Source organism: Oncorhynchus mykiss, chromosome 22 (assembly GCF_013265735.2).
Source record: "Oncorhynchus mykiss isolate Arlee chromosome 22, USDA_OmykA_1.1, whole genome shotgun sequence".
Taxonomy (NCBI): Eukaryota; Metazoa; Chordata; class Actinopteri; order Salmoniformes; family Salmonidae; genus Oncorhynchus; species Oncorhynchus mykiss.
This window is the reverse complement of record NC_048586.1, coordinates 30,995,315-31,023,231: the sequence shown is the minus strand read 5'-3', so window position 1 is coordinate 31,023,231 and position 27,917 is coordinate 30,995,315. Positions and strand designations below refer to the sequence as shown.

The following is a 27,917-nucleotide window of genomic DNA, read 5'->3' as shown; positions in this document are numbered from 1 at the left end:
AGTAGTAATGATAATAAGTCATTGTAAGTATAATGCAGAATTGATACAAAAGATGTCAACATTCATCTTCTGATTTATTTGTGCACACCAGACAGACAGCATATTGCACATGACTAAACCCATTTACTATGGACAAACAAACAGTGTGTTTACAATCCAATTCTATTGCCAGATCGAGTTTTGTATGGTAAACTGTTTAAATTAATACTAGACATTATAACCAATCACAAAGGGCCAGTGAAATTAAACTTCCACGCTTTCGCCGGAAATATGGGAAGGAAAGGTTGAATGCGGAAATGAGACTCTCACTGTGAGGAGTACTTGTACAGTTGCGATCGGGAGGGTGAGAGAAAATATCAACAGAAGACGCTTGCGTTCTCGGGCAGCGCTTGAGATCAGTCATGGATGATACTGAAAATCTTTTATTTTTCTAATGCGCTTGGAACTAATGAAGAAGTGTGCATGCTATCAACAGCAACGACGATCTGCGTTATTTTGTTTTCGTTCTATTCTCTTCTTCAATCTCTTCCTTTAAAAGAATGTGGTTGAATCCAGAGGAAGTTTTGCTGAAAAACGCGCTGAAGCTTTGGGTTACCGAAAAATCAAACGATTTCTTCATTTTGCAGCGCCGAAGAGGACATGGGGATTCAGGGGGAAAATTTACAGGTAATACGCCATCTACTCCCATTCATCTAACTGTCTTTCGTCTGATTTCAGCAGCTTTAGTAGCCTATATTACCACTTGGACACACCAGTCTACACTACGCAACACAGTAACAACTAATTTATAAACAATGTTGCAAATAACTGCGATTCAACCAATATTTTTTGGGTTGATATTGTGCTGGGAGTATGTATCCCAGAGTGTCTCCCAGCATGTCTCCGAGCATAATGTCGAAAGACAATTCTTGGTTGAATTGCAGCTACCGTATGTTGCAACTTGCCATAGCCTTGGCTACAGTGCGGGTTTTGCAAAGCTTGGAAACATATTTCCCATATTTTTTTTTCTCCCCATATTTGGGATTATCAAAACAATGTTTTCTTTGTAACTTAAAATAATATGTGCCATGAAGCCTTGGAGCAATAACAGGCAACTTGTTAACATATCACTTGTTTTTTGGACTGTATTTTCTTTCAGGTCTTCATATGTTCTTTACAATTCCATACAGTTTTTGTCTGATGATGGACCATGATAAGGTGTCACCTGGTCAGTTTTTGTCTGATGATGGACCATGATAAGGTGTCACCTGGTCAGTTTTTGTCTGATGATGGACCATGATAAGGTGTCACCTGGTCAGTTTTTGTCTGATGATGGACCATGATAAGGTGTCACCTGGTCAGTTTTTGTCTGATGATGGACCATGATAAGGTGTCACCTGGTCAGTTTTTGTCTGATGATGGACCATGATAAGGTGTCACCTGGTCAGTTTTTGTCTGATGATGGACCATGATAAGGTGTCACCTGGTCAGTTTTTGTCTGATGATGGACCATGATAAGGTGTCACCTGGTCAGTTTTTGTCTGATGATGGACCATGATAAGGTGTCACCTGGTCTTGTTTTTGTGTAATCTTCATTGGGATTTTCACTTTAAGATAGAACTGTATACCTCAGGCACAGGAGAGGATAGGGAGTATCATCTCGTAAAAACAATTATAACATTTCCTGGCAAGAGTTTAGAGTATTTGTTTGTTGCCATGGTTTCCAAAGTGTGTGTATATATATATATATATATATCTCATTGACCTGAGTGAACACTGACCCACAGAGATCAGACAGTCACCACTCTGGTTATTTTGATGAGGACTTTGGTGTGAATGCCAGTAATCTGAAATAAGAAAGTGCCTTTATATATATATTCACCTTTATTTAACCAGGTAGGCTAGTTGAGAACAAGTTCTCATTTGCAACTGCGACCTGGCCAAGATAAAGCAAAGCAGTGTGACACAGACAACAACACAGAGTTACACATGGAGTAAACAAACAGGCCAATAACACAAACAAGTCAATGGCACAGTAGAGAAAGGAAAGTCTATATACAGTGTGTGCAAAAGGCATGAGGAGGTAGGCAATAAATAGGCCATAGGAGCGAATAATTACAATTTAACAGATTAACACTGGAGTGATAAATGAGCGGATGATGATGTGCAAGTAGAGATACTGGTGTGCAAAAGAGCAGAAAAGTAAATAAAATAAAAACAGTATGGGGATGAGGTAGGTAGATTGGGTGGGCTATTTACAGATGGACTATGTACAGCTGCAGTGATCGGTTAGCTGCTCAGATAGTTGATGTTTAAAGTTGGCGAGGGATATAAAAGTCTCCAACTTCAGTGATTTTTGCAATTCGTTCCAGTCACGGGCAGCAGAGAACTGGAAGGAAAGGCGTTGGCTTTGGGGATGACTAGTGAGATACACCTGCTGGAACGTGTGCTACGGGTGGGTGTTGTTATCGTGAACTGAGATAAGGCGGAGCTTTACCTAGCATAGACTTATAGATGACCTGGAGCCAGTGGGTCTGGCGACGATTATGTAGCGAGGGCCAGCCGATGAGAGCATACAGGTCGCAGTGGTGGGGGATATAAGGTGATTTGGTAACAAAACGGATGGCACTGTGATAGACTGCATCCAGTTTGCTGAGTAGAGTGTTGGAAGCTATTTTGTAGATGACATCGCCAAAGTCGAGGATCGGTAGGATAGTCAGTTTTACTAGGGTAAGTTTGGCGGCATGAGTGAAGGAGGCTTTGTTGCGAAATAGAAAGCCGATTCTAGATTTGATTTTGGATTGGAGATGATTAATATGAGTCTGGAAGGAGAGTTTACAGGGTGGTGATGCTAGTCGGGCGGGCGGGTGCGGGCAGCGAACAGTTGAAAAGCATGCATTTGGTTTTACTAGCGTTTAAGAGCAGTTGGAGGCCATGGAAGGAGTGTTGTATGGCATTGAAGCTCGTTTGGAGGTTAGTTAGCACAGTGTCCGAGGAAGGGCCTGAAGTATACAGAATGGTGTCGTCTGCGTAGAGGTGGATCAGGGAATCGCCCGCAGCAAGAGCGACATCGTTGATATATACAGAGAAAAGAGTCGGCCCGAGAATTGAACCCTGCGGTACCCCCATAGAGACCGCCAGAGGTCAGGACAACATGCCCTCCGATTTGACACACTGAACTCTATCTGCAAAGTAGTTGGTGAACCAGGCGAGGCAGTCGTCAGAAAAACCAAGCCAGGAGGAAGGCATGGCCAGCCGTTGAGAAATGCTTATTGAAATTTTCGATTATCATGGATTTATCAGTGGTGACCGTGTTACCTAGCCTCAAAGCCGTGGGCAGCTGGGAGGAGGTGCTCTTGTTCTCCATTGACTTTACAGTGTCCCAAAACCTTTTGGAGTTAGAGCTACAGGAAGCAAATTTCTGCATATCGCGGGGACTATTCGATGCTATGGCAGTCCGTCACAGGATGTTTTTGTGCTGGTCAAGGGCAGTCAGGTCTGGAGTGAACCAAGGGCTATATCTGTTCTTAGTTCTGCATTTTTTGAACGGGGCATGCTTATCTAAGATGGTGAGGAAATAATTTTTAAAGAATGACCATGCATCCTTGACTGACGGGATGAGGTCAATATCCTTCCAGGATACCCGGGCCAGGTCGATTCATCTGTGGGACGAAAGGTCAGAAGAAGCCCTAGTTTTTGGCTCTTACAAAACCACACCCTACTTTTGTTATGGGAAGAGAAGAACAAGTACAATATCAATTAGATTTTTTTTTATATCCTTAATTTGATTAAGATAAAACATAAAAAGGGTATTGAGCAGCACTGAAACATCTGCAACGTCTAGTACTCTGTCACTAGCTAAAATAACTTCTGCTTCCTATTGCACAAAGAACACTTTCCTGTGAGGGACATTTAAGGTTTCCTTTCTCTCAACCTCTGAGCACACTGTACATGTCCATTGTCCACAGACATACAAACTCAGTGAACAATATAAGCCGAACAAAATACATGATTTACAGTGCTTACATTTTACAATGTAAGCACTGTTGAAGTAAGCGGTTAGGTGACGAATAGGTTTGCGTTGCCAGGGTACAATGGTTCAGAGCGGCAGACAGGCAGAGCTTAATAGTTGCGGTGTGGTCTGGGATGGGCAGTGCTCCAGGAGAGAGTTATTTGTCTGGTGTTCAGTTTGTCTTCCATCCCTCTCCTCTTTTGTGGCGGAGCGGTTGGGTGGGGGTGGGAATGCCAAACACTAGATAGTGATCTCACAGCGACCAGACTGTAGCCTAATGAAAGTAGTAAGCCTAATGCCTTGTCTTGCCTGCTGTGTGCTTATTACATATTTGATTTGTCAAATCATTAACAGACTGTTCTTGCAAACGTATTTTTTTTAAATTGTAGCTGAGGCCATATGCTGCAGCTGACTGTTACTTGCACTTTGTTGGGACTGTTTTTCCCAGCTCTCCCTAAATGCTCCATTCTGTTGAAAATGGCTGTGCTTAGCAAAGGAAAGACAGAATTAAAACTAGACAAGAGGGACTAGTGTTTGGTGGCTTTGGCCTCAGTGGAAAACCATGATCCTGATTAGCGGTGGAGTTAGAGATACTATGATGATGAGTCTTGGCTCTGTTATGGTACCTCAGGATATTAGAGATTGTTAGAGTGTGTATCTGGTTCCTTTAAGGTGATGACTGGTGGGGTGGAGGAGGTTGTTCCAGGTTTAATTTAGCCTTCTCAACACCTAATAAATACAAATGAGTTTGGGATGTTAGGGAAGTTTGTAGTTTTTATGCCATGGCTTTGGGGCTTCACAAGTGGAGGATTTGTGGAGAGGGAGGGGTCTCGATTCCAATACTGTTACCCTATGATTCTAGTGGACCAATGTAGTGACAAACAGAGGATAACAATACTTATGTTGAAACTCCTTAATAGCTTTTATGTTCTATGTTATGTTCTCACATAATGTGGCCATTATGAGACTGCTAGTGACCATTAGTGGTACCAGTTTATGTCCAATCTCTTTTGTAATGCCTCAAGGCTGGCATCCAGTGCTCACTGTGGAATGTCTGAGTCTGTTATACACATGATAATGCCTTTAGCTTTCTGGCGTTATGTCCGATAGGTGCCGTTGTGCCTTTAAGCAGATGGGGCACAATCTGTAAAACTTCCTGCTGTCCAACTACTGATAACCATTGATTATTGTAGAAAATGCCTTATGAGCTTAGTACAATTGTCTTACCATATGAAAATATATGATATAACCGTTCATATGGGTTGGTATAATGTTGCCTCTTTCCCATGTGTCAATGAGCTCATTGATATGTGTGTGTTGTCAGATGGTATTTCTCAGTAATTTCTGGTCTTTTTCTGTGTCTGACTGCTCTGGTCTGTCCAGGTCTTCTGGTGGGAGCTCTGGACACAGTGCTGGACTCCAACGCCCGGGTCACACCATTCCGTATCCTGCTACAGGTGCCTGGGTCACAGGTCAGCTGGACTATAGCTTGTGGTAAGCTCTGAGAAATGTCTCTCCTTTTCCTCTCGCCGATGCTCATATTTGTCGGTCGGTAGGTCCCTGCTTCTACTCTCTTTCTCTGGCTCTCTCTCTGTGTATCTATTTCTCTGATGTGTGTGCGCGTGTGTCTGTTGTTATGCAGGTGCTGCTGTTGAGGACATGAACAGGCATTGGGACTGGCTGGTCCAGAATCTACTCCACTCTCTCTCAGTATTTGAGAACAAGGAGGATGTCGCCAGCTTCGTCAAAGGGAAAGTCAAGGTACTGTACTATTAGAATAAGATTAACTATATACCTGTGATACTCTGTAAATACTATGTAGGCCTACTATCAACAACTACTGTGTTCAACTTAATCTGACTCAAATGTTGTCTCTTGACTTTCTTTTCTATTTCTGTGTATCTTGCTCTCACCCTGTTTTGCATTTTTGTTTCTCTTCCTCTTTCTTTCTCTCATTGCCCATTTATTTCTCTTTCTCCCCCAGGGTCTGATAGCAGAGGAGGTGAGGGGGAAGCAGGCGGCTCAAGAGGAGGACCCAGAGAAGTTCCGGGAGGTACTGCTGAAGTTTGAGCTGCGTTTCGGCCTGCCCTCCTCAGAGAAGCTGGTCACCACCTACTCCTGCTGCTGCTGGAAGGGACGCGTCCCCCGGCATGGCTGGCTCTACCTCAGCATCAACCACATGGCCTTCTACTCCTTCCTGCTGGGAAAGGAAGGTCTATCCCCTTAGTCTGAACTGGTTGTGTCTGTTAATTAGAAACTCTAACCTCTGTTTTCCAGTTGTAAAGATGACAAGCCCTTTATGTCTTGTGAACTGTGACATACTTTCCACAGTAAACATTGTGCCTTTTTAGTGAAAGTGATGCTGCGGAGGTTTTGTATAACTTCAGCCAGTAGTTTTGAAAGTAGCCCTCGAGAAAAAACGTGTCCCTGAAAATTGTGCGTAATTGTGTACAATGTCATTAATTTCGTATGATATGTAACGTCCTACAAAAATAAAATAGAAATGGGTATTATCTGTTACAAATTCCAATTTGTACAATATATTTAAGAATTCCAATTTGTATAATATCTTACACATTTTTAAGTGCTGAAGATCCTGTTCAATCTCTTTAACCATTGAAATCTCTTCAGTGTACAGTGTCTTCTAAACCTAACCCCTGACCTTTGACCACTTCTCTCTCCTTCAGTGAAGTTTGTGATCCCGTGGGTGGAGGTGACGAGGCTGGAGCGGGTCTCCACTGGCCTCATGACGGACATGGTGCGTGTGACAACGCGGCGGCGCCAGCGGGACTTCTCTATGTTCCTGAGCTTGGATGAGGCGTTCGGGGTCATGGGTCAGCTGGCTGACATCGCACTGCGACGCCTGCTGGACAGTGGAGGTCTAGAACTGGATCAAGTCCTCCAGCAGTCCTCCAACATCACCAAGAGGTCAGAGGGCAACGCAGAATAAGTTAGATGAAGTTGTATTGTAGTGTAAAGGAGGGCAGGGGATTTTTTGTGGGTGTGTCATTCTGTTTGTTCAGATTCATATTATCTGTTCTTTGTTGACTTACCTCACAGTTCTGAGAGGATTGGATTGGTGTCAGCAATCTGATTGATCGGTTGCTTTCCTGATTAAATAGTTTGATAAACAGTAGTTTAATAAGTTTGTCTCATTGTTATCTGCTTTGGTCAAAAGAAACCTCATCAAGCACTTCCTGAAAATCCCTGAGATCTTGACTAATTTACTTCCCTCTAGTTTTCTACCATCCTCTGTATAACCTTGCATAATAGTGTGACTGAATGTGTGTGTTTTAGTTCCACCTGTAGTACATTCACCATTCACCAACATTTTCAATTTCAGGTTTTTGTGTGTAAAATGACAATTTTCAGTGGTAAAATTGTACTTTAGAGCTGAGCTAAAGCATTCAGTTATATATTTTCAATGAGTGTAACAGACTGTTTAGTTGTATTATTTATTTGGTAACTTCCTCACATGCAACACTTGCCAAGTGGGTGATATTTTTGTCCCTCCCCCATCATTCAGCATAGTGTAAATTCCTCATCACCATAACAGGAAGTGAAAAATGATCTGACCTAAATTGCAGTGACCAAAATAGTCTGCCTGGATCGGAGTGTATCTGGATTCTTTATAAGTTTTCCTTATCATAGCTGTCAGTCAGAAATGTCTGAGTCACTAAAGGTAACGAGACCATGAGGATTCACCCTCAGTCCCTCTTTTACTCTCTCTCTCTATCCTGGAGGAGAATTCCTAACTGTCACTCATTTTCTACAGAACAGAACTCTGTCTGTGTCAGTCTAACTCTTCCCCCTGTCAGCTAATTAACTTTCTATGAGTGTCACACTCTAACTCTTCCCCTTTCCCCTCAGGGTTCTGGAGGAGCAGGCATTGAGGGCGTACGTCCTGGCTCTTTTCCGGCTACCGCGGGCCGAGTGTCTCCAGGAGGTGGCTCTGTGTTCAGTGTGGACGCCCCATGCCCGCTGTCACACAGCTGGAACACTCTACACCACCGACAGCTACCTATGCTTTGCCAGTCGAGAGGAGGGCCACTGCAGCCTGCTCATCCCCCTTTCAGAGGTATCCATCGTATCATACTGCAGTTGACTCTGCTGGCTTACCACTGTTTACAGTGTATAAGTGTTGTTGGAAGTGTTAGAGCTTACACCTTTAGCTTTACCATGGTGAACTACATGAGTTGCTATACACCAGAGTCGTGTATAGAGATGTATGGCTCTTGCATACATAAACAAGTTATTCAAAGTTTATTACTGTGTTAATACCATTTTACCATATCATATTTTTCCTTTCAGTTTTTTTTCCTTACTACCAACATTTCCTTGGATCTTGACCTTTTACCTCTGTTTCTTCCTGTGCTGCCAGGTGATCTCCATAGAGAAGGCTGAGAGCACCAGCCTGCTGCCCAACCCAGTGATCGTCAGTGTGAGGAGTAAGAAGGCCTTCCAGGTGATCGAGCTGCAGGACAGAGACAGCCTGGTGGATAGTCTGATGTCACGGCTCAGAGCCCTGCAATGGAAACACTCCATGTTCCACAGCAAGAAATCTCTGGTATGCTACAGCAATACTACCAGCCCATAAATGCCTGTTGTCAATTTCACACATCATATCTCATGGTGATGCCCAACAGGCCTAGTCCAAGAAGCAGAATGCAACTGCACTGCAATGACATATATGATTACTGCTAGTATTTTTACACACAAGTTAGTCATTCATTGTGTATATTTGACAAATTCTGGTGTTTGGGTGCTCCAGACGTCCTCGTCTCCGTACTATACCTTCTACTATGACACCATGTACTGTGACGGGGAGGAGATCGAGGAGAGACCACTACGTCACACAGTGAATACAGAGGCTCTGATGGCACACTACCACCACTCTCAACCTGACCTCAACAATAGCACGGCTGTGAGTATGGAAAATAGTGCACCGTCGGCCACAACCCTGATATGGCTGGAGCCTCCGTTATTATGATGTTTACATAGCAGATACCATAATAATGGTGGCTGCAGGGATAGCAGGGCCACATTGGCCAATGTGTCTAGGCTTGACATTTAACATTGGTTGCCTGTTTCTGTTTTAAGCAACTCCTTTGTTGTTGTCATGCTAAATATTAGACTAAATTAGAATTCTAAATGTTTAGCATGACAACAACAAAGGAGTTGCTTTAACCAAAAGTGGCAACTAAACTTCAAGCCTATTAGAAACAGACTGGTAACCAGGGTATGGTATATGTGATATAGTGGTAGTTCTGGGATGAGGTTGTGATTCTGTTACACCTTTTTCATTATTTAAACATATATTGATCCCTGTTCCCCCCCTGACTGGCACACTGGGCAACTTTACCTCCCAAGGCTATTGTTGAGAATGTGCTTACAGTACTACAATACTCTGTTTGCTCAAGGGTGTGTGTGTCCTGTGTGTCCTGTGTGTCCTGTGTGTCCTGTGTGTCCTGTGTGTCCTGTGTGTGTGTGTCCTGTGTGTCCTGTGTGTGTGTGTGTGTGTGTGTGTGTGTGCGTCCTGTAGACCATGGAGCAGGTGAAAGAGCGTCTGTGGGATGACCACTTCTCTGCGTATGGTCGAGGTGTCCACATGTTCCGCACAGAGAAGATCCAGAAGCTGGTTGCCATGGGAATACCAGAGTCGCTACGGGGAGAGCTATGGATGACCTTCTCTGGTGAGCGGTGGAGGAGTCTGAGGTCATTGGTTGCTATAACAACAGGTCAAATATACAGTACCAGTCAAAAGTTTGGACACACTGTCAATGTTCCAGGTGAATGGAATAAGGCGGAGTCAAGCGCAGGACACAGGTATGAGTAAAGCCACGATATTTACTCAAATTCAACAATAATCCAACAAGGATAAACATAAACAATCTAGATCACGTACACGGAACCACTTGACAAAAACAATCCCACACAAAACAACAGGGGAAGCCAGAGGGTTAAATAAGGAACACTGATTATGGAATGGAAACCAGGTGAGTATAATGAAGACAAAACAAAACGAAAATGAAACATGGATCGGTGGTGACTAGAAAGCCGGTGACGTCGACCGCCGAACGCCACCCAAACAAGGAGAGGGACCAACTTCGGCGGAAGTCGTGACACACTACTCATTCAAGGGTTTTTCTTTATTTGTACTATTTTCTACATTGTAGAATTTATAGTGAAGACATCAAAACTATGAAATAACACATATGGAATCATGTAGTAGCCAAAAAAGTGTTAAACAAATCAAAATATATTTTATATTTGAGATTCTTCAACGTAGCCACCCTTTGCCTTGATGACAGCTTTGCACACTCTTGGCATTCTCTCAACCAGCTTCACCTGGAATGCTTTTCCAACAGTCTTGAAGGAGTTCTCATATATGCTGAGCACTTGTTGGCTGCTTTTCCTTTACTCTCCGGTCCAACTCGCCCCCAAACCATCTCAGTTGGGATGAGGTCGAGTGATTGTGGAGGCCAGGTCATCTGATGCAGCACTTCATCACTCTCCTTGGTCAAATAGCCCTGACACAGCCTGGAGGTGTGTTTTGGGTCGTTGTCCCGTTGAAAAACAAATGATAGTCCCACTAAGCGCAAACCAGATGGGATGGCGTATCGCTGCAGAATGCTGTGGTAGCCAGGCTGGTTCAGTGTGCCTTGAACTTTAAGTAAATCACAGACAGTGTCACCCCCACACCATCGTTCCTTCTCCTCCATGCTTCACTGTGGGAACCACACATGCGGAGATCATCCATTCACCTACTCAGCGTCTCACAAAGACACAACGGTTGGAACCGGTCTAATGTCCATTGCTCGTGTTTCTTGGCCCAAGCAAGTCTCTTCTTCTTATTGGAGTCCTTTAGTAGTGTTTTTCTTGCAGTAATTCAACCATGAAGGCCTGATTCACACAGTCACCTCTAAACAGTTGATGTTGATATGTGTCTCTTATTGAACTCTGTGAAGCATTTCTTTTTGGCTGCAATCTGAGGTACAGTTAACTCTAATGAACTTATCCTCTGCAGCAGAGGTAACTCTGGGCCTTCTTTTCCTGTGGCGGTCCTCATGAGAGCCAGTTTCATCATAGCGCTTGATGGTTTTTGCGACTGCACTTGAAGAAACTTTCAAAGTTCTTGAAATTTTCCAAATTGGCTGACCTTCATATCTTAGATGGACACACCTGTTATTTGAAATGCATTCCTGGTGACTACCTCATGAAGCTGGTTGGGAGAATGCGAAAAGTGTCAAGTTGTCATGAAGGCAAAGGGTGGCTACTTTGAAGTATCTCAACTATAAAATATATTTAGATTTTTTTAAATACTGTTTTTGGTGTCTTCATCAAAACTAGAAAATAGTAAAAATAAAGAAAAACCCTTGAATGAGTAGGTGTATCCAAACTTTTGACTGGTACTCTATTTAAGGGTGGGGTTATCTTTAGGGTAGATATCTGTATATCCTCAAAGGAGGGAGAGCGAGTACTGTTCTGTGTTCTGCTTGACTGCCTGCTTTCAGTTCCGTTCCTATGTACAATGCCTAGCATTTATGGTATTTCCCATTTTATCTTAGAGTTTGGGGAGGGGCTTTTAGCAGGCAAGCAGTTCCCTTTTTTCAAAACCAGAAGTCTTGATGCAACTTTGTAGTCTATTCTCATGGATCCTGCTTTGCTTTATTCTGTTAATGTCAGAGTTGATGTCATATGGAATCCAGATCAGCAGGATTCAGTGGGCATACAAATAGCTTGTGACCTCATCTCCAATGAAAACAAGCAATTAGGCCTGTGTGAACACACTGCACAGACTGCACCAGAAACAGACTGGCAGCAGACTGGCTCCACTCCACTGTGATGGTTTTCTTTGCCCCCATGTCAAACTATCCCCAGTCACCTGTTTACTCCCTATCAATGTTCTAAATGCATCACATCCTCCAGGGGGAGTCAACAAAGGGCAAGAGCTCCAAAGAAGCCTTGTCCCAAAGTAACCCCTATCTTTTTGGTGTTTCCAGATCTGAAGGAACCAGATAGGTAACTTATCCATTCCTTTCAGATCTGCAAACACTTACGGGTAGGAACAAAAGAGAAGGGTTAGGGCCTAGGGGATGTTTTCCAACCAGGCCTTTATGTACATGTAAGTGCTTATATGCTGTTGCTGTGTAACACCGACACCATTCTCCCTGGAAATACAGACTCATCGTCAGAGTTGGCTTCCCACCCAGACTACTACTCGGGGCTGGTGACGGAGTCTATAGGGCACAGCAGCCTGGCCACGGAGGAGATCGAGAGAGATCTGCACCGCTCGCTGCCCGACCACCCCGCCTTCCAGAACGCCACGGGCATCGCTGCCCTACGCCGCGTCCTCACCGCATATGCCCACCGCAACCCCAAGATTGGCTACTGCCAGGTAAGGTATCCACTACCATACAGTAACCTATGTCACAATGTGTATACAGTGCAGGTAGAGTATAACTGACTGCCTATCATTCTTCCTAGTCAATGAATATCCTGGCATCTGTGCTGCTGCTGTACACTAAAGAGGAGGAGGCCTTCTGGCTGCTGGTGGCTGTGTGTGAGAGAATGCTGCCTGACTATTTCAACCGCAGAGTCATAGGTGAGAGGTCAAACTGACCTGCATAGGTTTACCACTGCTAATGTTACTACATTGCTATTACTACAGCGATGGTTCGTCTACTTCCACTTTTACTGACATTATAGCTAGTACTGTACATTAGATGAAGTACTAAAAATAGAACTATCAAAATCATAGCAGATCAAACATTAGTAGGTCTAATAGTAGCCGGTCTGGTGTTTAGGTGATTTGAATGTGGGGTTTTTTCTCCGTCAGGGCTGTTTTTCTGCCCTAACCGCAACAGAGCCAACAATAACTCAAGGCTTTCTTTAGCCAGCGTGAAGCGTGTGCTGAAACACAAGCTAATTTCCTGTGCTTTGTGCCACTATTTATTTCTGGCGCATATGAAATGCATTCAAAGTCATTTCCTCTTCTGTTCTGCTTTGAAATTGCAGTTGTTTACTTATTCTCCTTAGAAAATAGATTTTTCATCTCCATGTGGCTTCCTGGTTCAAATAAAGTCTTAAAAGATCACTTATCTGGGATATTACACAATGAGAACATGTAATTCTCACACACGTGTGGAAGTCAAGACATCATGAGTATACACGTGTATAGAGCATACATCCACGAGACCATTAATTTCCCTCTATGGGATGATAAAGGATGTTCTGTACTTCTATAGAGGTGTACGTTCATGAGTTTCTCTATATTAATGTAGATTTTCACTTGTGTTTGCAGGTGCTCAGGTGGACCAGTCAGTGTTTGAAGAGCTGATCCAGGAGCGTCTTCCCGAGCTGGCTGAGCACATTCCCGACCTCTCCCCCCTCTCTTCCCTCTCCCTGTCCTGGTTCCTCACCCTCTTCCTCAGTGTGCTTCCCTTCCGCAGCGCCATCTGTGTGGTAGACTGCTTCTTCTTCCACGGCATCAAAGCCATCTTCCAGCTAGGGCTAGCTGTGCTGGATGCGAACGCTGCGGCACTGTGTGCTAGTGCAGATGACGGCCAGGCCCTCATGATCCTCACTGGGTAATGCATATGGAGGAATGCATGCATGTCTACACACAGTTCACATCTGAGCATAGTCTACATTCTCACACAAACTTCTCTGCCTGCAGCTTTCTGGACCACGTGAAGTACGATGAGAATCCGTCTCCACCTGCCCCTCACCCTCCCTCGTCTCCGAGGGGGGAGGAGGAGTGCAGCGCGACTGTAGAACTACACACCCTGATCACAGACCTCATCATTGACTCCTATGAGGTAAGACAGCACTGCAATACTCCCTCCACACCACCAGAGGGTAGTTGTGAAAATGTGGCACTGATGTTTGTTCTCGTTGTGTGTCCCTGTCCTGTTTTGTCAGAAATTTGGAGACCTGACGGTGAGACAATTAGAGCGGTTGCGATGCAGACACCGGATCCAGGTTCTCCAAGCACACGAGGACATCACCAAGGAGAACGCAGTGGGTCTTTCATATCACATCTCAAACAGTCACACGCATGCATGAAATACACCATGACCAAAGGTTGAAATCGTACACATTTCCGCTCCAAACTGCTTGACCCTTCACCTCTCTCTGTGTGTAGCTCAGGGTGGTGACCCCAGATGTCTCTCTCTCCCCTGAAAACCTGGCTGATGTCTACGACCTCTTCAAGGTACTTCAGTTCAATTCAATACGCCGTTATTTATCTTCCCAGGACCACTAAGAAATGCATTGCCAGAGCACGATGATAACGTCCTCCACATATAGCCCAACTGTACAACAACACATCTGTGTCTGTTTCTCTTATAGACAGAGCACTTCATCAACCTGTACTGGGGTGATGGGAGCACCACTGTGGCTCTCCAGCACCATGACCCAGGCCAGCCCTATGTGGAGCAGTACAGAGTGGACCGGGCCCAGTTCAAAAGCCTGTACGTGCTACTGGTTCCCTGGCTGTGTGGCCTCCACACTGACACCGTGGCCCACCGGACCTTCACACTGCTGGACCAGGACAGAGACTTACTCATCACCTTCAGAAAGTTTGCCGGGTGGCTGGGTATTTATTTGAAACGTTTATTTGAAACAGGGACAATGTACAACAAAACACAAGTCTCAGAAGTGAGAAGGGTCGCGTTGCACCAGATTTAGCTAATTGACATATTGTGTGTGTGTGTGTGTTTAAAAGAGGTAGGTAGGGAGAGTGAGTATGTGTATGCCTGAAGAGATAATGTGTGTAATATGAGTGCTTTCATATTATGCTTTCATGGGCATCTGGAATTCAGCCCACCAGGGTTTTATGGGAATCAATATGCAGCCAAGGCTTTTAGGAGGAGCTGCCACTGCTGTGTACAGTACATTGACTGAAGTAGAGAAAATATGTAAATTCACCTCTTAAACTCACAGAGCTGAAGGTCTCCCTCTGTGGTCCTCTATCCTTTAGAAAGACAGTATTAACACTAACTGACACACATTGTGATTTAAAGCCAATGACTGGCTGTTGGAGATGTTAATCAATTGTAATGGTGACAATTCTGTGTCTCTCTCGGCATCAGACACACTATACTGTGAGGAACTGAATGAGAAGATCAGACTTCTGTATCGTTTGCACATACCTCCAGGTGAGTCACATAGCCTTCCTACGGTGTTTTACTCCTCTTTCAGACATGTACTTTAGCTGGACTTGCAACTATCTTTGACTAGAGATCCATTAACATTCATCGTAATGCAACTGTCTCCTGTAGCTCTGACTGAGAGTGAGGATGACTCTCCTCCACTGAAGAGCCCTCTGCTGTCCACTACCCGACCACTCCATATAGAGATGCCTAATGGTAACTTCATGCTTCAAGTGTTCCAGGTTCACGTTTCTAGCTCTGTCCTGTTCAGATGATCACGTTGATGTAGCTCCTGTGTGTGTTCATGTTGAAGAGGAGATCAGAGACTATCAGGAGCAGTTGAAGCAGATGTTGAAGGACCTGGCTCAGGAGAAGAATGTGGAGAAACCGCTACCTCTAATGAACCAGGTACATACAGGGCATTCAGAAAGGATTCAGACCCCTTGACTTTTTCCACATTTTGGTACATTACAGCCTTATTCTAAAATAGATTTAAATATGTTTTTCCCCTCAGCAATCTATAATGACAAAGTAAAAAGTATTTTAAACATTTTTTCACATTTATTAAAAATAAAAAACAGATACCTTATTTACATAAGTATTCAGAACCTTTGCTATGAGACTCAAAATTGAGCTCAGGTGCATACTGTTTCCCTTGATCATCCTTAGAGATGTTTCTACAAGTTTATTGGAGTCCACCTGTGGTAAATTCAATTGATTGGACATGATTTGGAAAGGTACACACCTGTCTATATAAGGTCCCACAGGTGACAGTGCATGTCAGAGCAAAAACCAGGTCATGAACTCGAAGGAATTGTCCGTAAAGCTCAGAGACAGGATTGTGTCGAGGCACATATCTGGGGATGGGTACCAAAACCTCTCTGCAGCATTGAAGATCCCCAAGATGACAGTGGCCATCATCATTGTTAAATAGAAGAAGTTGGAAACCACCAGACTCGTCCTAGAGCTGGCCACTTGGCCAAACTGAGCAGTCGGGGGAGAAGGGCCTTGGTCAGGGAGGTGACCAAGAACCCGATGGTCACTCTGAGAGAGATCCAGAGTTCCTCTGTGGAGATGGGAGAACCTTCCAGAAGGTTAACCATCTCTGCAGCATTCTACTAATTAGGCCTTTATGTCAGTGGCCAGACAGAAGCCACTCCTCAGTAAAAGGCATATGACAGCCCGCTTGGAGTTTGGCAAAAGGCACCTAAAGGACTCTCAGACCATGAGAAACAAGATTCTCTGGTCTGATGAAACCAAGATGGAACTCTTTGACCTGAATGCCAAGCGCCACGTCTGGAGAAAACCTGGCACCATGCTCTGGGGAGAGCCCGGATTTGAATCCGATCGGACATCTCTGGAGACACCTGAAAAGAGATGTGCAGCGACGCTCCCCATCCAACCTGACAGAGCTTGAGATGATCTGCAGAGAAGAATGGGAGAAACTCCCCAAATACAGCTGTGTCAAACTTGTAGCGTCATACACAAAAAGACTTGAGGCTGTAATCGCTGCCAACGGTGCTTCAAGTACTGAGTAAAAGGTCTAAATACTTATGTAAATGTGATATCAGTTTATTTTTAATACATTTGCAAAAATGTTTAAACCTCATTATGGGGTATGTGTGTAGATTGATGAGGATTATAAAAATAAAACATTTGGAATAACACTAATGTAACAAAATGGGGAAAAAGTCAAAGGGTCTGAATACTTTCCGAATGCACTGTACAATAAGGAAGGAATTAAATCAGGGACCCAATAAACAGCCATTAAGTCACAGCAAAGGTATAATAAACTTGTATTGCTTTCTACAGAGGGAGTTCATCCAGTTCTGTAAGACCCTCTACAGCATGTTCCATGGCAACCCAGATGAGAACGAGCTCTTTCAGGCCATCGCTACAGTGACCAGCCTGGTGCTGCAGATCGGTGAGGTCGGCCACCGCAGCCGGTCAGAGGTCAGCAGCGAGGGCGGGGCCGGAGACGAGGTAGAGGAGGATCACAGGGAGGGGAGTCAAGAAGACCACCCTGTCTTCAGCACCAAAGAAGGAGATGGAGAGAGGCAGGAGGGGACCAGGAAGAGTTCCGAGCGGTCTGAGAGTTCGAGCGAGTGGACGGTCAGCTACGCTCAGATCCTGGCCTCGCTCCTCACAGAACAGCAGCTGGTCAACTTCTTTGAGAAACCACTGGACCTGTCAGCAAAGGTGGCTGTAGCAAAGGTGAAACAGTACCATGAAAGGGCCGGTCTGCTTATGCTTCAGCAAGGAACCAGCTGATTTAACATGACCAAGAGAATGACCATGTGACCCAATACTGGGTTTCTAATCTAGTTGCTTGTCTAGATGCCAGGCAGATCTGTCGCCAATAAGTTGTCTGTGTCCTCCGTCCTACAAGGATGAGTGGGTACCAAGAGTCCATATGTGCCTATATTGAGTTGTAGGTCTGTTAAGCACGAGGGAGAAGTACTGTAGATGTGTAGGTCTTCCTATCCTGATGAAATGTGGCCTCGTCTACTGGGACCAGCCGCTCAGTTTGAAAACAGGTTTACCAAACCAGAGGTGGCTGAGACGTGCATGATAATCAATGACTACATGTATCAGTCAATCATATATATACTACTGTGAGAACATCCAACACGATGCACTACATGAAACACCATGAAAAGGGATATTAACATTTATCAGTATTTGTAGACATTTTCCTTCATCCAGTCTATGAAATGGGAACAAATTCTAATATTTTCTGACATTGGCTGTGTGGTTGGTAATACAGCCTAGGCAGGATCTTGTTTGCCATATCTTCCAACCTCAAGGAGAGCAGACAAGTGTTATTTTCCTGCCAAATATTTAGCCTTTATTTACTGCGCAGTGTTTGTCATACAATAATGGAACGTTGGAATGTCGCCTTTGTGTGTAACATTGTAAATGTACTTATATTTTGTCCTGTATTGATCTAATTAATGTATTTTGTTCTTTAAGAATTCCTATTTTAAGTGTTCTGTAACTGTTTGAGCCTGTTATTCTACCAAGCATATTTCTTAATTCAAGTGTTAGTGACCAGTATTGTATTATAGACCAAAGTCCTACACACCTTCTCAAAATCAGTTGAGATACCAACTACACAAACGATACCGCTGTGCCTCAGATTTGGTTAAAGGGGTCTTCTATAGAGAGAACTTGATTTTACCAATAAAATCAGTAATGACATTTAGCTTTGGGTTATTCCAGAACCTGACTGTCCAGTTCACTGATGCACTTTTTTTTCTCTTTACATTTTTAGTGCACTGAAGTTCACTTGAGGTGCATTATAAATGGGACCTTTGATCAATTTCATGTCTGCTGCACAGTCTAACATGGTTTGTTTGTAAATCATTAAAACAATATGCCTCATCCATGTCTTGTTGTCTTTCAAAGATTGATTCACTAAGGAGATTTTAGACCCTCAAAAGCCCATTGTATAATGGAATGTCCATCTGAGCTATTGACAGATAATTTGTTAACTTCTCTACCATAAGCCAACTCCATTTTAGAGAATTTGGCAGTATGTCCAACCGGCCTCACAACCGCAGACCACGTGTAACCGTGTCAGCCCAGAACCTCCACATCCGGCTTCTTCACCTGCGGGACCGTCTTGAGTCCAGCCATCTGATGAAACTGTGGGTTTGCACAATTGAAGAACTTCTACACAAACTGTCAGAAAAAGTATTTGAAATTCTCATCTTCGTCCTCACCAGGGTTTTGACCTGACTGCAGTTCAGCGTTGTAACCGACTTTAATGGGCAAATGCTCACTTTCGATGGCCACTGGAGAAGTGCTCGTCACGGATGAATCCCGGTTTCCAACTGTACCGCAGACGGCATGTATGGCATTGTGTGGGAGAGCAGTTTGTTGATGTCAACGTTGTGAACAGAGTGCCCCCATGGTGGCGGTGGGGTTATGGTATGGACAGCGAACACAATTGCATTTTATCGATGGCAATTTGAATACAGAGATACCATGATACAGATCCTTTTGATCTCACACAATTCCTGGGAGCTGAGATCTTCCCAGTTCCTCCATGGCCTGCATACTCACAAGACATGCCACCCATTGAGCATGTTTGGGATGCTCTGGATCAGTGTGTTCCAGTTCCTGCAAATATCAGGCAACTTCGCACAGCCATTGAAGAGTGGGACAACATTCCACAGGCCACAATCAACAGCCTGATCAACTCTATGCGAAGGAGATGTGTCGCACTGCATGAGGCAAATGGTGGTCACACCAGATACTGACTGGTTTTCTGATCCACACCGTTGGGACCAACAGATGCATAATCTTATGAATATACGGATTTATTACAGTTGACTGATATCCTTACATGAACTGTAACTCAGTTAAATCTTTGAAATTATTGCATGTTGCGTTAATATTTTTGTTCAGTGTATATCCAAACACTATACCAGACACAGACGCTCTAGAAATAATTTATTTTCATGTAAGCATTTCATTGGACGTGGTGTATACCATGTGTATCCCGTACATACAACTAATAAAACTTGAAACTATGTAAGCATAAATTGCACCATCAAGAATCCCAATTAGTGATTGTATAAACTTGTATATCATCCAAGACTGCAGTCTTATAAATGTATTTCGACACCAATGAATAATTAGTTCTCATCCACATTGACTGTCTGCAGACCTGTAGAGGAAAGAAAAAGTCTTTAACAGGCAAATAAGGAAAATAACAGCACAGAACTCACTCTGACCGAAGTAAAGTTCACAGATCCTCTACTTTGTATACCCATTTGCATGCAGATGATCTGAAAATAAGGCTGCCACAACTTGTTCTTCAGTGTCACCCACACAGGGATATTTTGCACCTTGTCGGTTATAAAAGTATAGCTAATTTCAAACACACCAGATCACCAACCTCAGAAATGTCAGGGTACACTTCTGGATACAAGTCAGCACAGCACACAGTCAAGCAGGTCTTGGGCTTACCTTTGTATGTCGTGACAGGAACGTATGTGACGAGGGTATACAGTTTATTGGGAGAGTCCTCATCTTCATTGCGCTTCCTTGACAGGCGCACACGCATACGGTATGGGACATTCCTGAAATAACAGAAATTATCAGTTGGCATGAAGAAACTGCTTAGTTTTAGTGCATTGCATCTAAGTGCATGGCATTGCAGAACAATTTATACAGGCATCAACTTGTACTATTTGCACCAACTCTACACCCATCGCCAACAATACCAGGATATCAGTTTTCTCTAAAGCCAGCACTGACTGGTCAGCTGTTGGTGTAACTAGCCTCTACCATTTGATATTGGGACAATACTACATAAAGCAGATAGGAGGGAGAGTGGTTTTTATTTGACCTAGAGATGGAGGGGGAGAGAGACAGAGAGATCCTGATGCTCAACTATCCCTTAGAATTAAAATTTGACAGAATGTGTATCACTATCACTGAAATCAACAATCAACTTGTCTATAGCACAAATGTATCCCCAACATCCATAGAAAAGGAATGTGAGGCCCATGAACTACAGTTTCACTATGGCAGCCATTCTGGCCAGTACAGTCCAATGTAGAGGAAGCACTGAATTTGACAAGGCTGCAAAGACTTCAGAATTTAGCATAGTCTGGTTCATATTCAAGTTAAGTGTATGTCATCACAACACTCCTTGCAGCCACAGCATTAACCTGTAGTAGACTGTACCTGAAAATCATGGTCCCTCAGAGTGTTAGATGACAGTTATCAAGTATTAGTTTTCAAATTGAGCAGATCATCAAGGAAAGTCCATAGCCAGCTGGTCCTTTGTTCAGAAAAGCTTGTGGCCTCTGATGTAAGAAACAAGGGTTTGCTTACCTCACCCCCTTGGTCCACACAGCCTTGTTCAGGCGAGTATCGATACGCACGTCAGGGGTTCCCATCTCCTTCATGGCGAACTTTCGTATCTCCTTGAGAGCGCGAGGTGCCCTCCTCTTAAAGGAGCTGAAGGGACACAGGAACAAGCAGCAATGTTAGTTGCATCACCAAACACTGCACTGAATTATCAAAAGAGGTTGATACAAAGTATCACTTGTCAAAGCAAGCAAAGGCAACTTTTATGAGCAACATAACAAGGAAAGCCATTAGCGTGCATTCAAACCAGACAAATTCAATTGGAGTAGTGCGTTGTGGGAAGGTCTTTGTGTCTGTCCATCAAAAATGTTGCAACGAATTATACTATCCATCAACCAAAGCATAGAACAGCGGTTTTACCAAAATGTTCTCCTGTTGTCATCTAGTCACATTTATTTATATTCCAAGATATAGAACATAATATTTTACATACAGGTTTTTAAAGGACCAAATAGTTAGCTCTGCTTCATGTTTTCATTTTTGCCATGGAAAAAATATTGCAGCCCTACTGATGACTATGCCCATAATTGCATTCCAAAACAAGCATCCAACAATTAACTACATAGCATAAGCTGTTTTTCTCCAGCCACACCTCAAAAAGTAGAGTCACAACATTTTCAGCAGCCTAAGCCCAATAACATTGGCACCCCTTTCCCACAGGGATCAGCATACAGCATGTACAAAATCAAAACAATGCTAAATGCATTAGCACTTTACATTGAGGTAAGGCTGGATATTAAGAGTTTCCCTATTGCAAGTGAACTGAGCAGTTGTGCTAGTTGAGTCTGCCGAAGGTTGCCACATTGGGCATGTGATACAAATCTAATTACAAAATTCAGTGAAAACTACCAAACTGCAAATTATTCCAGTAACCTAAAACTGATCTCGTTCTACCCCATAAAAAAAATCATAATAAATAAAAGACAGAAAATGTACAGCATTTATGGCAGTCGGGCAAGCGGAGCCTAGTGATTTTTTTCTTCTACTGACAACCAACATAAAAGAATTCCAGAACTGATCTTTCTGGTTCCTCCCATGTGTGTAAGTGAAAGGCAGGCAATAACGTATATGGCATTTCTTCACGCAAATAAGTTAACATTTTTCTGATCATAATCTTTAGGCAACCCCCCAAAATACTCCTGATATGCCTGATGGGCAAGTGCCTTTCAGACCTTAATCTCAATTGGTCAAGGTGAGACTTCCTACTTGCATTTGAGCAAAAGACCCCCGACAACTGTTAAAACTACTTGTTTAGTGCTACAGCCCAGCAAATTGACTATCCAGCAAAGAACAGCAATCACAGCAGCAAAGACATCTTGCAAGTGGAAGTAAACATACAGCACTTCATGAAAACCTAGTGCAGAGAACCCACTTTCATAACTCAACAGTAGCGGAGTGGTTGTCATAGCCCCAGTCAAGTGTACTCACACGCCATGTATGCGCTTGTGGATGTTGACCGTGTACTCCCTGGTCACAACCTCGTTGATGGCAGAACGCCCCTTCTTTTTTTCACCTCCTTTCTTGTTTGGCGCCATCTATGAAAATACATAACATAAAACATTGATAAACCTTTAGCTCACTTACATTCAGCTTGGAAGATCACGCATTTCTTTAGTGTCCACTGTTTATTTGACTCACTACAGTGTGGCATTTCTACCAAGCCACTGACTGAGCTTGTGGCTACTTGACTGGTTATGCTTTGCCATGTAAGTAAACAGTGACAAGTGAAGTGTAATGGTACATTAAGTTACTATATAAAATATATGTCATGGGTTTACCTGTGGTGTATTCATTAGTTGGATTCAAAACGTTTTTGAAACGGAAACCGACATTCTACCTGAATGTCCAATAGAAACTCAGGTTTTCGTTGCAAAACTTTTGCTACAGAATCCGCCTCGGATAACAATTGAGCCAGGTGTTAATATGGCAATTTTGTCTGGTGACGCCAGGTACTATGGCCAACTTCAGCTAGCTAATGATGCCGGCATATTTTGATCTAATTAGCTGGTTTCACTGTGATTGCACATTGACAAAAAACTGTGAACCAGAAATTGTGGGCCTCAGACAAAACGTTAAACATAGCACGAATGCGCTCTATAACCGAGACATTTGTGACAGAATAGCTTCGTTTAGCTAACTACTGGTTAGCATACTGGTGGCTACACATTTCCATATACATTTACAATTGATCATTTGAGCATAACCCATCGCAATTACATCGTTTAAGGAGTTCAGTGTCTCATATTGTAATTATGTGAGGAAAACGATGGAATAGATAAGCGCAGGGCCAGGATGAAATTGGATAATTAAAACAAATTTCACAAAACAATACTCACACTGCCCGAGAAATGTCGGAAAGGAAGTTGCAAGGGCTTGTGGGCACTAAAGAGAATAATAGGTTCACATCCGCGTCGTTAATAATAACATACGTCATTTGTTGCAGTGCGTTTGCAAACTAAAATTAATTGACACACAATTTGTAACAAATGCATTACCTGTAATCTGTAAAGTGTTGTTGTAGCCACGAAAGGTCCAGAACAAGCACAAAAACACGAATAATCTACTGTACTATATCTCCCAGAATGCACGTTGTTACCGGGTCGTGTCAAAGGTCAAAACTCTACGCTCCAATGTTGTGAACGAAGTGGAAACTGATGAAAAATTTGACAGCTAAGAAAAGCTAGCTAATTTACTTCTTATTTAACCTTTGACAATAAGCAAATGAATGATTTTAGATCATTAAGATTGTTATGTACATTTTTTGACCAAGGTCGATATTGTTAAGACGTATAATTTTGTTTTATAATGACTTTAGTCTTTACTGACAAACTAGCAAGCTAACTAGCAAGAGCTAAAAACATTTACTAACGTTAATTGTTAACGTTACCTAGCTGTCCACATCTGCACTCCGGTGGAGTTAATGGAAATGTAACGAGCTTATTTTTCCGTTTTTTAGTATGAACTGAATAATGCTATTTACCTGTAATTATTAAAGACTAATAGCAAGCAGTGATTGATCATTTTAGTCACGTAGCTAAAAGCTAGCAGCTTGTTACTGTAGCCCCCACTACACATAGGAAAAATGACACTCGCCCCGAAGGAGCTGTCCAACCTCTTGGGAATCATCTCTGAGGAAGCTTGCACCAACACTTTCGAAAGTCTGTCAACCGCGTTTCATCATTACTTCGCAAAGGCCGAACATTTCCGAGTGGGTTCGGTGTTGGTGATGCTGCTGCAACAGCCAGATCTTCTGCCCAGCTCTGCCCAGCGCCTCACCGCCCTCTACCTTCTCTGGGAGATGTACCGCACAGAGCCTCTTGCCGCCAACCCCTTTGCCGCTGTCTTTGCTCACTTGCTGAACCCCTCACCAGTTGGGGAGGAACAGGAGAAACAACTGTCAGGTGAGTGTGTCTAGACTCCTATCAGTGTGCATATTGATAAGTATTGTTAAAAGTGTGTGTTTCTTTCATCCACAAGTAATGTCTCAACCCAGGTCTATGCTGAACATCGACATTTCAAGTACTTACTGATCATTTTACTGTCCACAGGATTCTTGCCACCCATAACACAGCCTGAGAAGTTCTTCCTCTCTCAGCTGATGCTGGCACCTCCAAGGGAACTCTTCAAGAAGACCCCCAGACAGGTGTCATGCATGGACATGGGGAACATGCCACAGTCCATAGACATTAGTGGGCTGCAGTTGGCCTTGGCAGGTACTGAACCAAAATGTATGCACTCATGTTTGTTGTATTGAGGATGGTTATAGAACCTCAATAATTTTAGGCAGCTCAAAAATAGTTATTTGCCTGTGTTGAGACATAACACCTCTCATATCCTTACTGTAGTACAACAGACAGTTCTTTACTGTTGCATTTCTAACACTTAATATGTAAACTATCTTATCTCTTTCTCTCTTCTTGACCCTGCAGAGCGCCAGTCAGAGCTACCCACCCAGAGTAAGGCCAGCTTCCCCAGTATCCTCAGTGACCCGGACCCAGATTCCTCCAACTCTGGGTTTGACAGCTCAGTGGCCAATCAGATCACAGAGTCCCTGGTCACTGGGCCTCGACCTGCACTGGAGAGTAAGTGGAGCGTTTAATCAATCACGATGTTATGAGTCTATCAGTTATGTTTATGGAGGACATATAGTACCAGTCCAAAGTTTGGACACACCTACTCAAGTAAGGGTTTTTCTTTATTTTTACTATTTTCTAATAGTGAAAACATCAAAACTATGAAATAACACATATCATGTAGTAACCAACAAAGTTTTAAACAAAAATGTTGCTCAATTAGTATCAAGAGACCTAACGTGTGCCAGGAAAACATTCTCCACACCATTACACCACTGCCACCAGCCTGCACCGTTGACACCAGGCAGGATGGGGCTATGGACTCATGCTGCTTACGACAAATCCTGACTCTGCCGTCAGCATGACTCAACAGGAACTGGGATTCGTCAGACAAAGCAATGTTTTTCCACTCCCCAATTGTCCAGTGTTGATGATCGCGTGCCCACTGGAGCCACTTCTTCTTCTTTTTAGCTAATAGGAGTAGAACCCGGTGTGGTCGTCTGCTGCAATAGCTCATCCGTGAAAAGGACCGACGAGTTGTGCCTTCCGAGATGCCCTTCTTCACACCACTGTTGTACTGCGCCATTATTTGACTGTTTGTGGCCCGCCTGTTAGCTTGCACGAATCTTGCTATTCTCATCAACAAGCTGTTTTCGCCCACAGGACTACCACATGTTTTTTGTTTGTCGCACCATTCTCTGTAATCCCTAGACACTGTCGTGTGTGAAAAGCCTAGGAGGCCGGACATTTCTGAGATACTGGAACGAGCGTGCCTGGCACCGACTATCAAACCACTCTCAACGTCGTTTAGGGAACTCATTTTGCACATTCTAATGTTCAATCGAACAGTAACTAAATGCCTCGGTGTCTGTCTGCTTGCTTTATATAGCAAGCCATGGCCATGTGACTCACTGTCTGTAGGAGCAAACCATTTTTGTGAACTGGGTTTTGTACCTAATAAACCTGGCCCCTGAGTGTATATAGGATATCCCAAGTATCACGTAAGCCAAGCCACATACCCATTCTGTAACAGCTACCTGTGACCCTCCCTCTCCCCAGGTCACTTCCGTCCGGAGTTCATCCGGCCGCCCCCTCCGCTGCACGTGTGTGAAGACGAGCTGGCGTGGCTGAACCCCACGGAGCCAGACCACAGTGTGCAGTGGGACCGTTCTATGTGTGTAAAGAACAGCACGGGCGTGGAGATCAAACGCATCATGGCCAAGGCATTCAAGAGCCCGCTGTCTGCCCAGCAGCAGTCACAGGTGAGTAGACAGGTACACTGTCTACTCAAAACTGTATTTTATATATTTCTAATATCCTTAACCTTCATTCGTGAATCCAACCTGAATGTCTCTCTTAATATTGCTGCTTATTTCCCTACAGCTCCTGGGTGAGCTGGAAAAGGATCCTAAACTGGTGTACCACATCGGTCTGACCCCGGCCAAGCTGCCCGACCTGGTGGAGAACAACCCTCTGGTGGCCATTGAGATGCTGCTCAAACTAATGCAGTCCAGCCAGATCACTGAGTACTTTTCCGTCCTGGTCAACATGGACATGTCCCTGCACTCCATGGAGGTGGTCAACAGGTGGGGACTTCGGATAGAATTTGATTTATACAATTCAGTTGTCTAGAATCAGTTTTCAATATAGGTATAGTTTTAAAATGTTAATTTTTTTGTTTATTTATGAGGTTATTCTTTGTGTGCACAGGCTGACAACTGCTGTGGACCTCCCGCCAGAGTTCATTCATCTGTACATCTCCAACTGTATCTCCACATGTGAACAGATCAAAGACAAGTACATGCAGGTAAGGAGGACTGTGGAAGGGCCATGGCAGGAGCCTGTAGCTTACTGTTTGACCTGTCAGTCACATTGAAAAGCTTGTCTTACAGGAGGATGCATGCCATTTCGATTCTCAGAAAATTGTAACAGGAAGTTAATTTGTGGGTTGTCCCCGTTCAAGGTGACTGTTCACTACTAATGTGAGTCAATTCTCCACTGTGTTTTCCAGTGTTCCAGATGTGTCTGTGTAAAACCTATCTGTTTTCATTGGCAGAACCGCCTGGTGCGCCTGGTGTGTGTGTTCCTACAGTCTCTGATCCGGAACAAGATCATCAATGTGCAGGACCTGTTCATCGAGGTGCAGGCCTTCTGCATTGAGTTCAGCCGTATACGTGAGGCAGCTGGCCTCTTCCGCCTTCTCAAGACCCTAGATACAGGAGAAACCCCCCCTGAGGCGAAACCGGCCAAATAACAGTACATAGAGAACGTGGCACTAGCCTGACCTGCCAAATAACACCCCAAGGGAGTAAGCCCACAGAGGCACTATCCGCTAAATAGCGCCCCAACCAAGAGATACTGACCAAGGCTGTATAAACAGCCAGACAATCCTCACGACCTCACCAGTACCCACCTGGAGTCAGGTTTGAACTCAGTTACTGTTCTTCCCCTCTCTTTTCTGGACAAAGATATTTTGAAAATTCATTTTGAAACAGTGTTTTTTTTCCCCCTTCAGAGATTGAAGCTTGTCGGTTTTGTTTCATTAAATGGATATGTGATGAATCATCTGGGTTTTTGGCTTATATTTTCTATAGTGAGTAATACTGTACATGCAAATATAGGATTGGTGGGTTCTGTTTTGAATGTGTTCTCAGTTTTTAAGTGAACTAGATGGTTTATCACATGAGTAAATTCTTAATGCAGAACAACTATTTGTAAGTAGACTGCTCATACTGTACAGGTGTAGAGTATGTGTATTACAATGCGTGTGAACAAAACCAAGTAACAACATTATTTTTTAATACAAAAAAA

General features: G+C 43.6%; 3 protein-coding genes and 1 non-coding gene across 8 annotated transcripts; 2 read left to right on the top strand and 2 right to left on the bottom strand.

Annotated features, from left to right (window-relative positions):
* Nucleotides 1-282: 282 nt before the first annotated feature.
* On the top strand, nt 283-18,533 carry LOC110501746 (TBC1 domain family member 8). Of its 2 annotated transcripts, none has more exons than XM_021579501.2 (20): nt 283-666; nt 5,375-5,485; nt 5,634-5,752; nt 5,976-6,204; nt 6,679-6,919; nt 7,862-8,069; nt 8,373-8,558; nt 8,763-8,915; nt 9,534-9,684; nt 12,175-12,389; nt 12,479-12,596; nt 13,296-13,581; nt 13,671-13,812; nt 13,916-14,014; nt 14,139-14,207; nt 14,345-14,591; nt 15,088-15,153; nt 15,277-15,363; nt 15,461-15,555; nt 16,960-18,533. In XM_021579501.2, exons 1-20 carry the CDS (start codon nt 540-542, stop codon nt 17,416-17,418), a joined length of 3,408 nt encoding a protein of 1,135 aa, XP_021435176.2. In that variant the 5' UTR covers nt 283-539; the 3' UTR covers nt 17,419-18,533. The 2 variants fall into 2 exon arrangements, with proteins under 2 accessions (XP_021435176.2, XP_021435174.2); XM_021579499.2 differs by having other exon boundaries at nt 15,437-15,555.
* Nucleotides 18,534-19,588: 1,055 nt separating this feature from the next.
* On the bottom strand, nt 19,589-23,547 carry rl31 (60S ribosomal protein L31). 3 transcript variants are annotated; one of them, XM_021578581.2, is made up of 5 exons: nt 23,529-23,547; nt 22,462-22,568; nt 20,998-21,123; nt 20,125-20,237; nt 19,589-19,822 (listed from the first exon to the last, which is right to left on the bottom strand). In XM_021578581.2, exons 2-5 carry the CDS (start codon nt 22,566-22,568, stop codon nt 19,791-19,793), a joined length of 378 nt encoding a protein of 125 aa, XP_021434256.1. In that variant the 5' UTR covers nt 23,529-23,547; the 3' UTR covers nt 19,589-19,790.
* LOC118943732 lies at nt 20,611-20,747 on the bottom strand. Its single transcript, XR_005039050.1, has one exon. It is a non-coding gene; the product is annotated as a small nucleolar RNA SNORA5 (small nucleolar RNA).
* A 92-nt stretch (nt 23,548-23,639) lies between the features above and the next one.
* LOC110501744 (CCR4-NOT transcription complex subunit 11) lies at nt 23,640-27,908 on the top strand. Of its 2 annotated transcripts, none has more exons than XM_021579498.2 (7): nt 23,640-24,434; nt 24,582-24,746; nt 24,963-25,115; nt 26,166-26,368; nt 26,490-26,692; nt 26,817-26,913; nt 27,163-27,908. In XM_021579498.2, the coding sequence occupies exons 1-7, from the start codon at nt 24,116-24,118 to the stop codon at nt 27,358-27,360; spliced, it is 1,338 nt and encodes a 445-aa protein (XP_021435173.2). In that variant the 5' UTR covers nt 23,640-24,115; the 3' UTR covers nt 27,361-27,908. The 2 variants fall into 2 exon arrangements, with proteins under 2 accessions (XP_021435173.2, XP_021435172.2); XM_021579497.2 differs by having other exon boundaries at nt 26,166-26,380.
* The last annotated feature ends 9 nt before the right edge of the window (nt 27,909-27,917 follow it).

Excerpts from the sequence above, each read along its gene's own strand:
- LOC110501746 (XM_021579499.2), top strand. The coding sequence starts at position 540 with ATGTGGTTGAATCCAGAGGAAGTTTTGCTGAAAAACGCGCTGAAGCTT. Across the intron at positions 12,597-13,295 it reads TTTCAACCGCAGAGTCATAG|GTGCTCAGGTGGACCAGTCA; the intron begins GTGAGAGGTCAA and ends TTGTGTTTGCAG. Across the intron at positions 15,154-15,276 it reads TCGTTTGCACATACCTCCAG|CTCTGACTGAGAGTGAGGAT; the intron begins GTGAGTCACATA and ends TGTCTCCTGTAG.
- rl31 (XM_021578581.2), bottom strand. The coding sequence starts at position 22,568 with ATGGCGCCAAACAAGAAAGGAGGTGAAAAAAAGAAGGGGCGTTCTGCC. Across the intron at positions 20,238-20,997 it reads GTGTGGACCAAGGGGGTGAG|GAATGTCCCATACCGTATGC; the intron begins GTAAGCAAACCC and ends CTGTTATTTCAG. Across the intron at positions 19,823-20,124 it reads TCCTGTCACGACATACAAAG|GTCTGCAGACAGTCAATGTG; the intron begins GTAAGCCCAAGA and ends TTTCCTCTACAG.
- LOC110501744 (XM_021579497.2), top strand. The coding sequence starts at position 24,116 with ATGACACTCGCCCCGAAGGAGCTGTCCAACCTCTTGGGAATCATCTCT. Across the intron at positions 24,435-24,581 it reads ACAGGAGAAACAACTGTCAG|GATTCTTGCCACCCATAACA; the intron begins GTGAGTGTGTCT and ends TACTGTCCACAG. Across the intron at positions 24,747-24,962 it reads GCTGCAGTTGGCCTTGGCAG|AGCGCCAGTCAGAGCTACCC; the intron begins GTACTGAACCAA and ends TTGACCCTGCAG.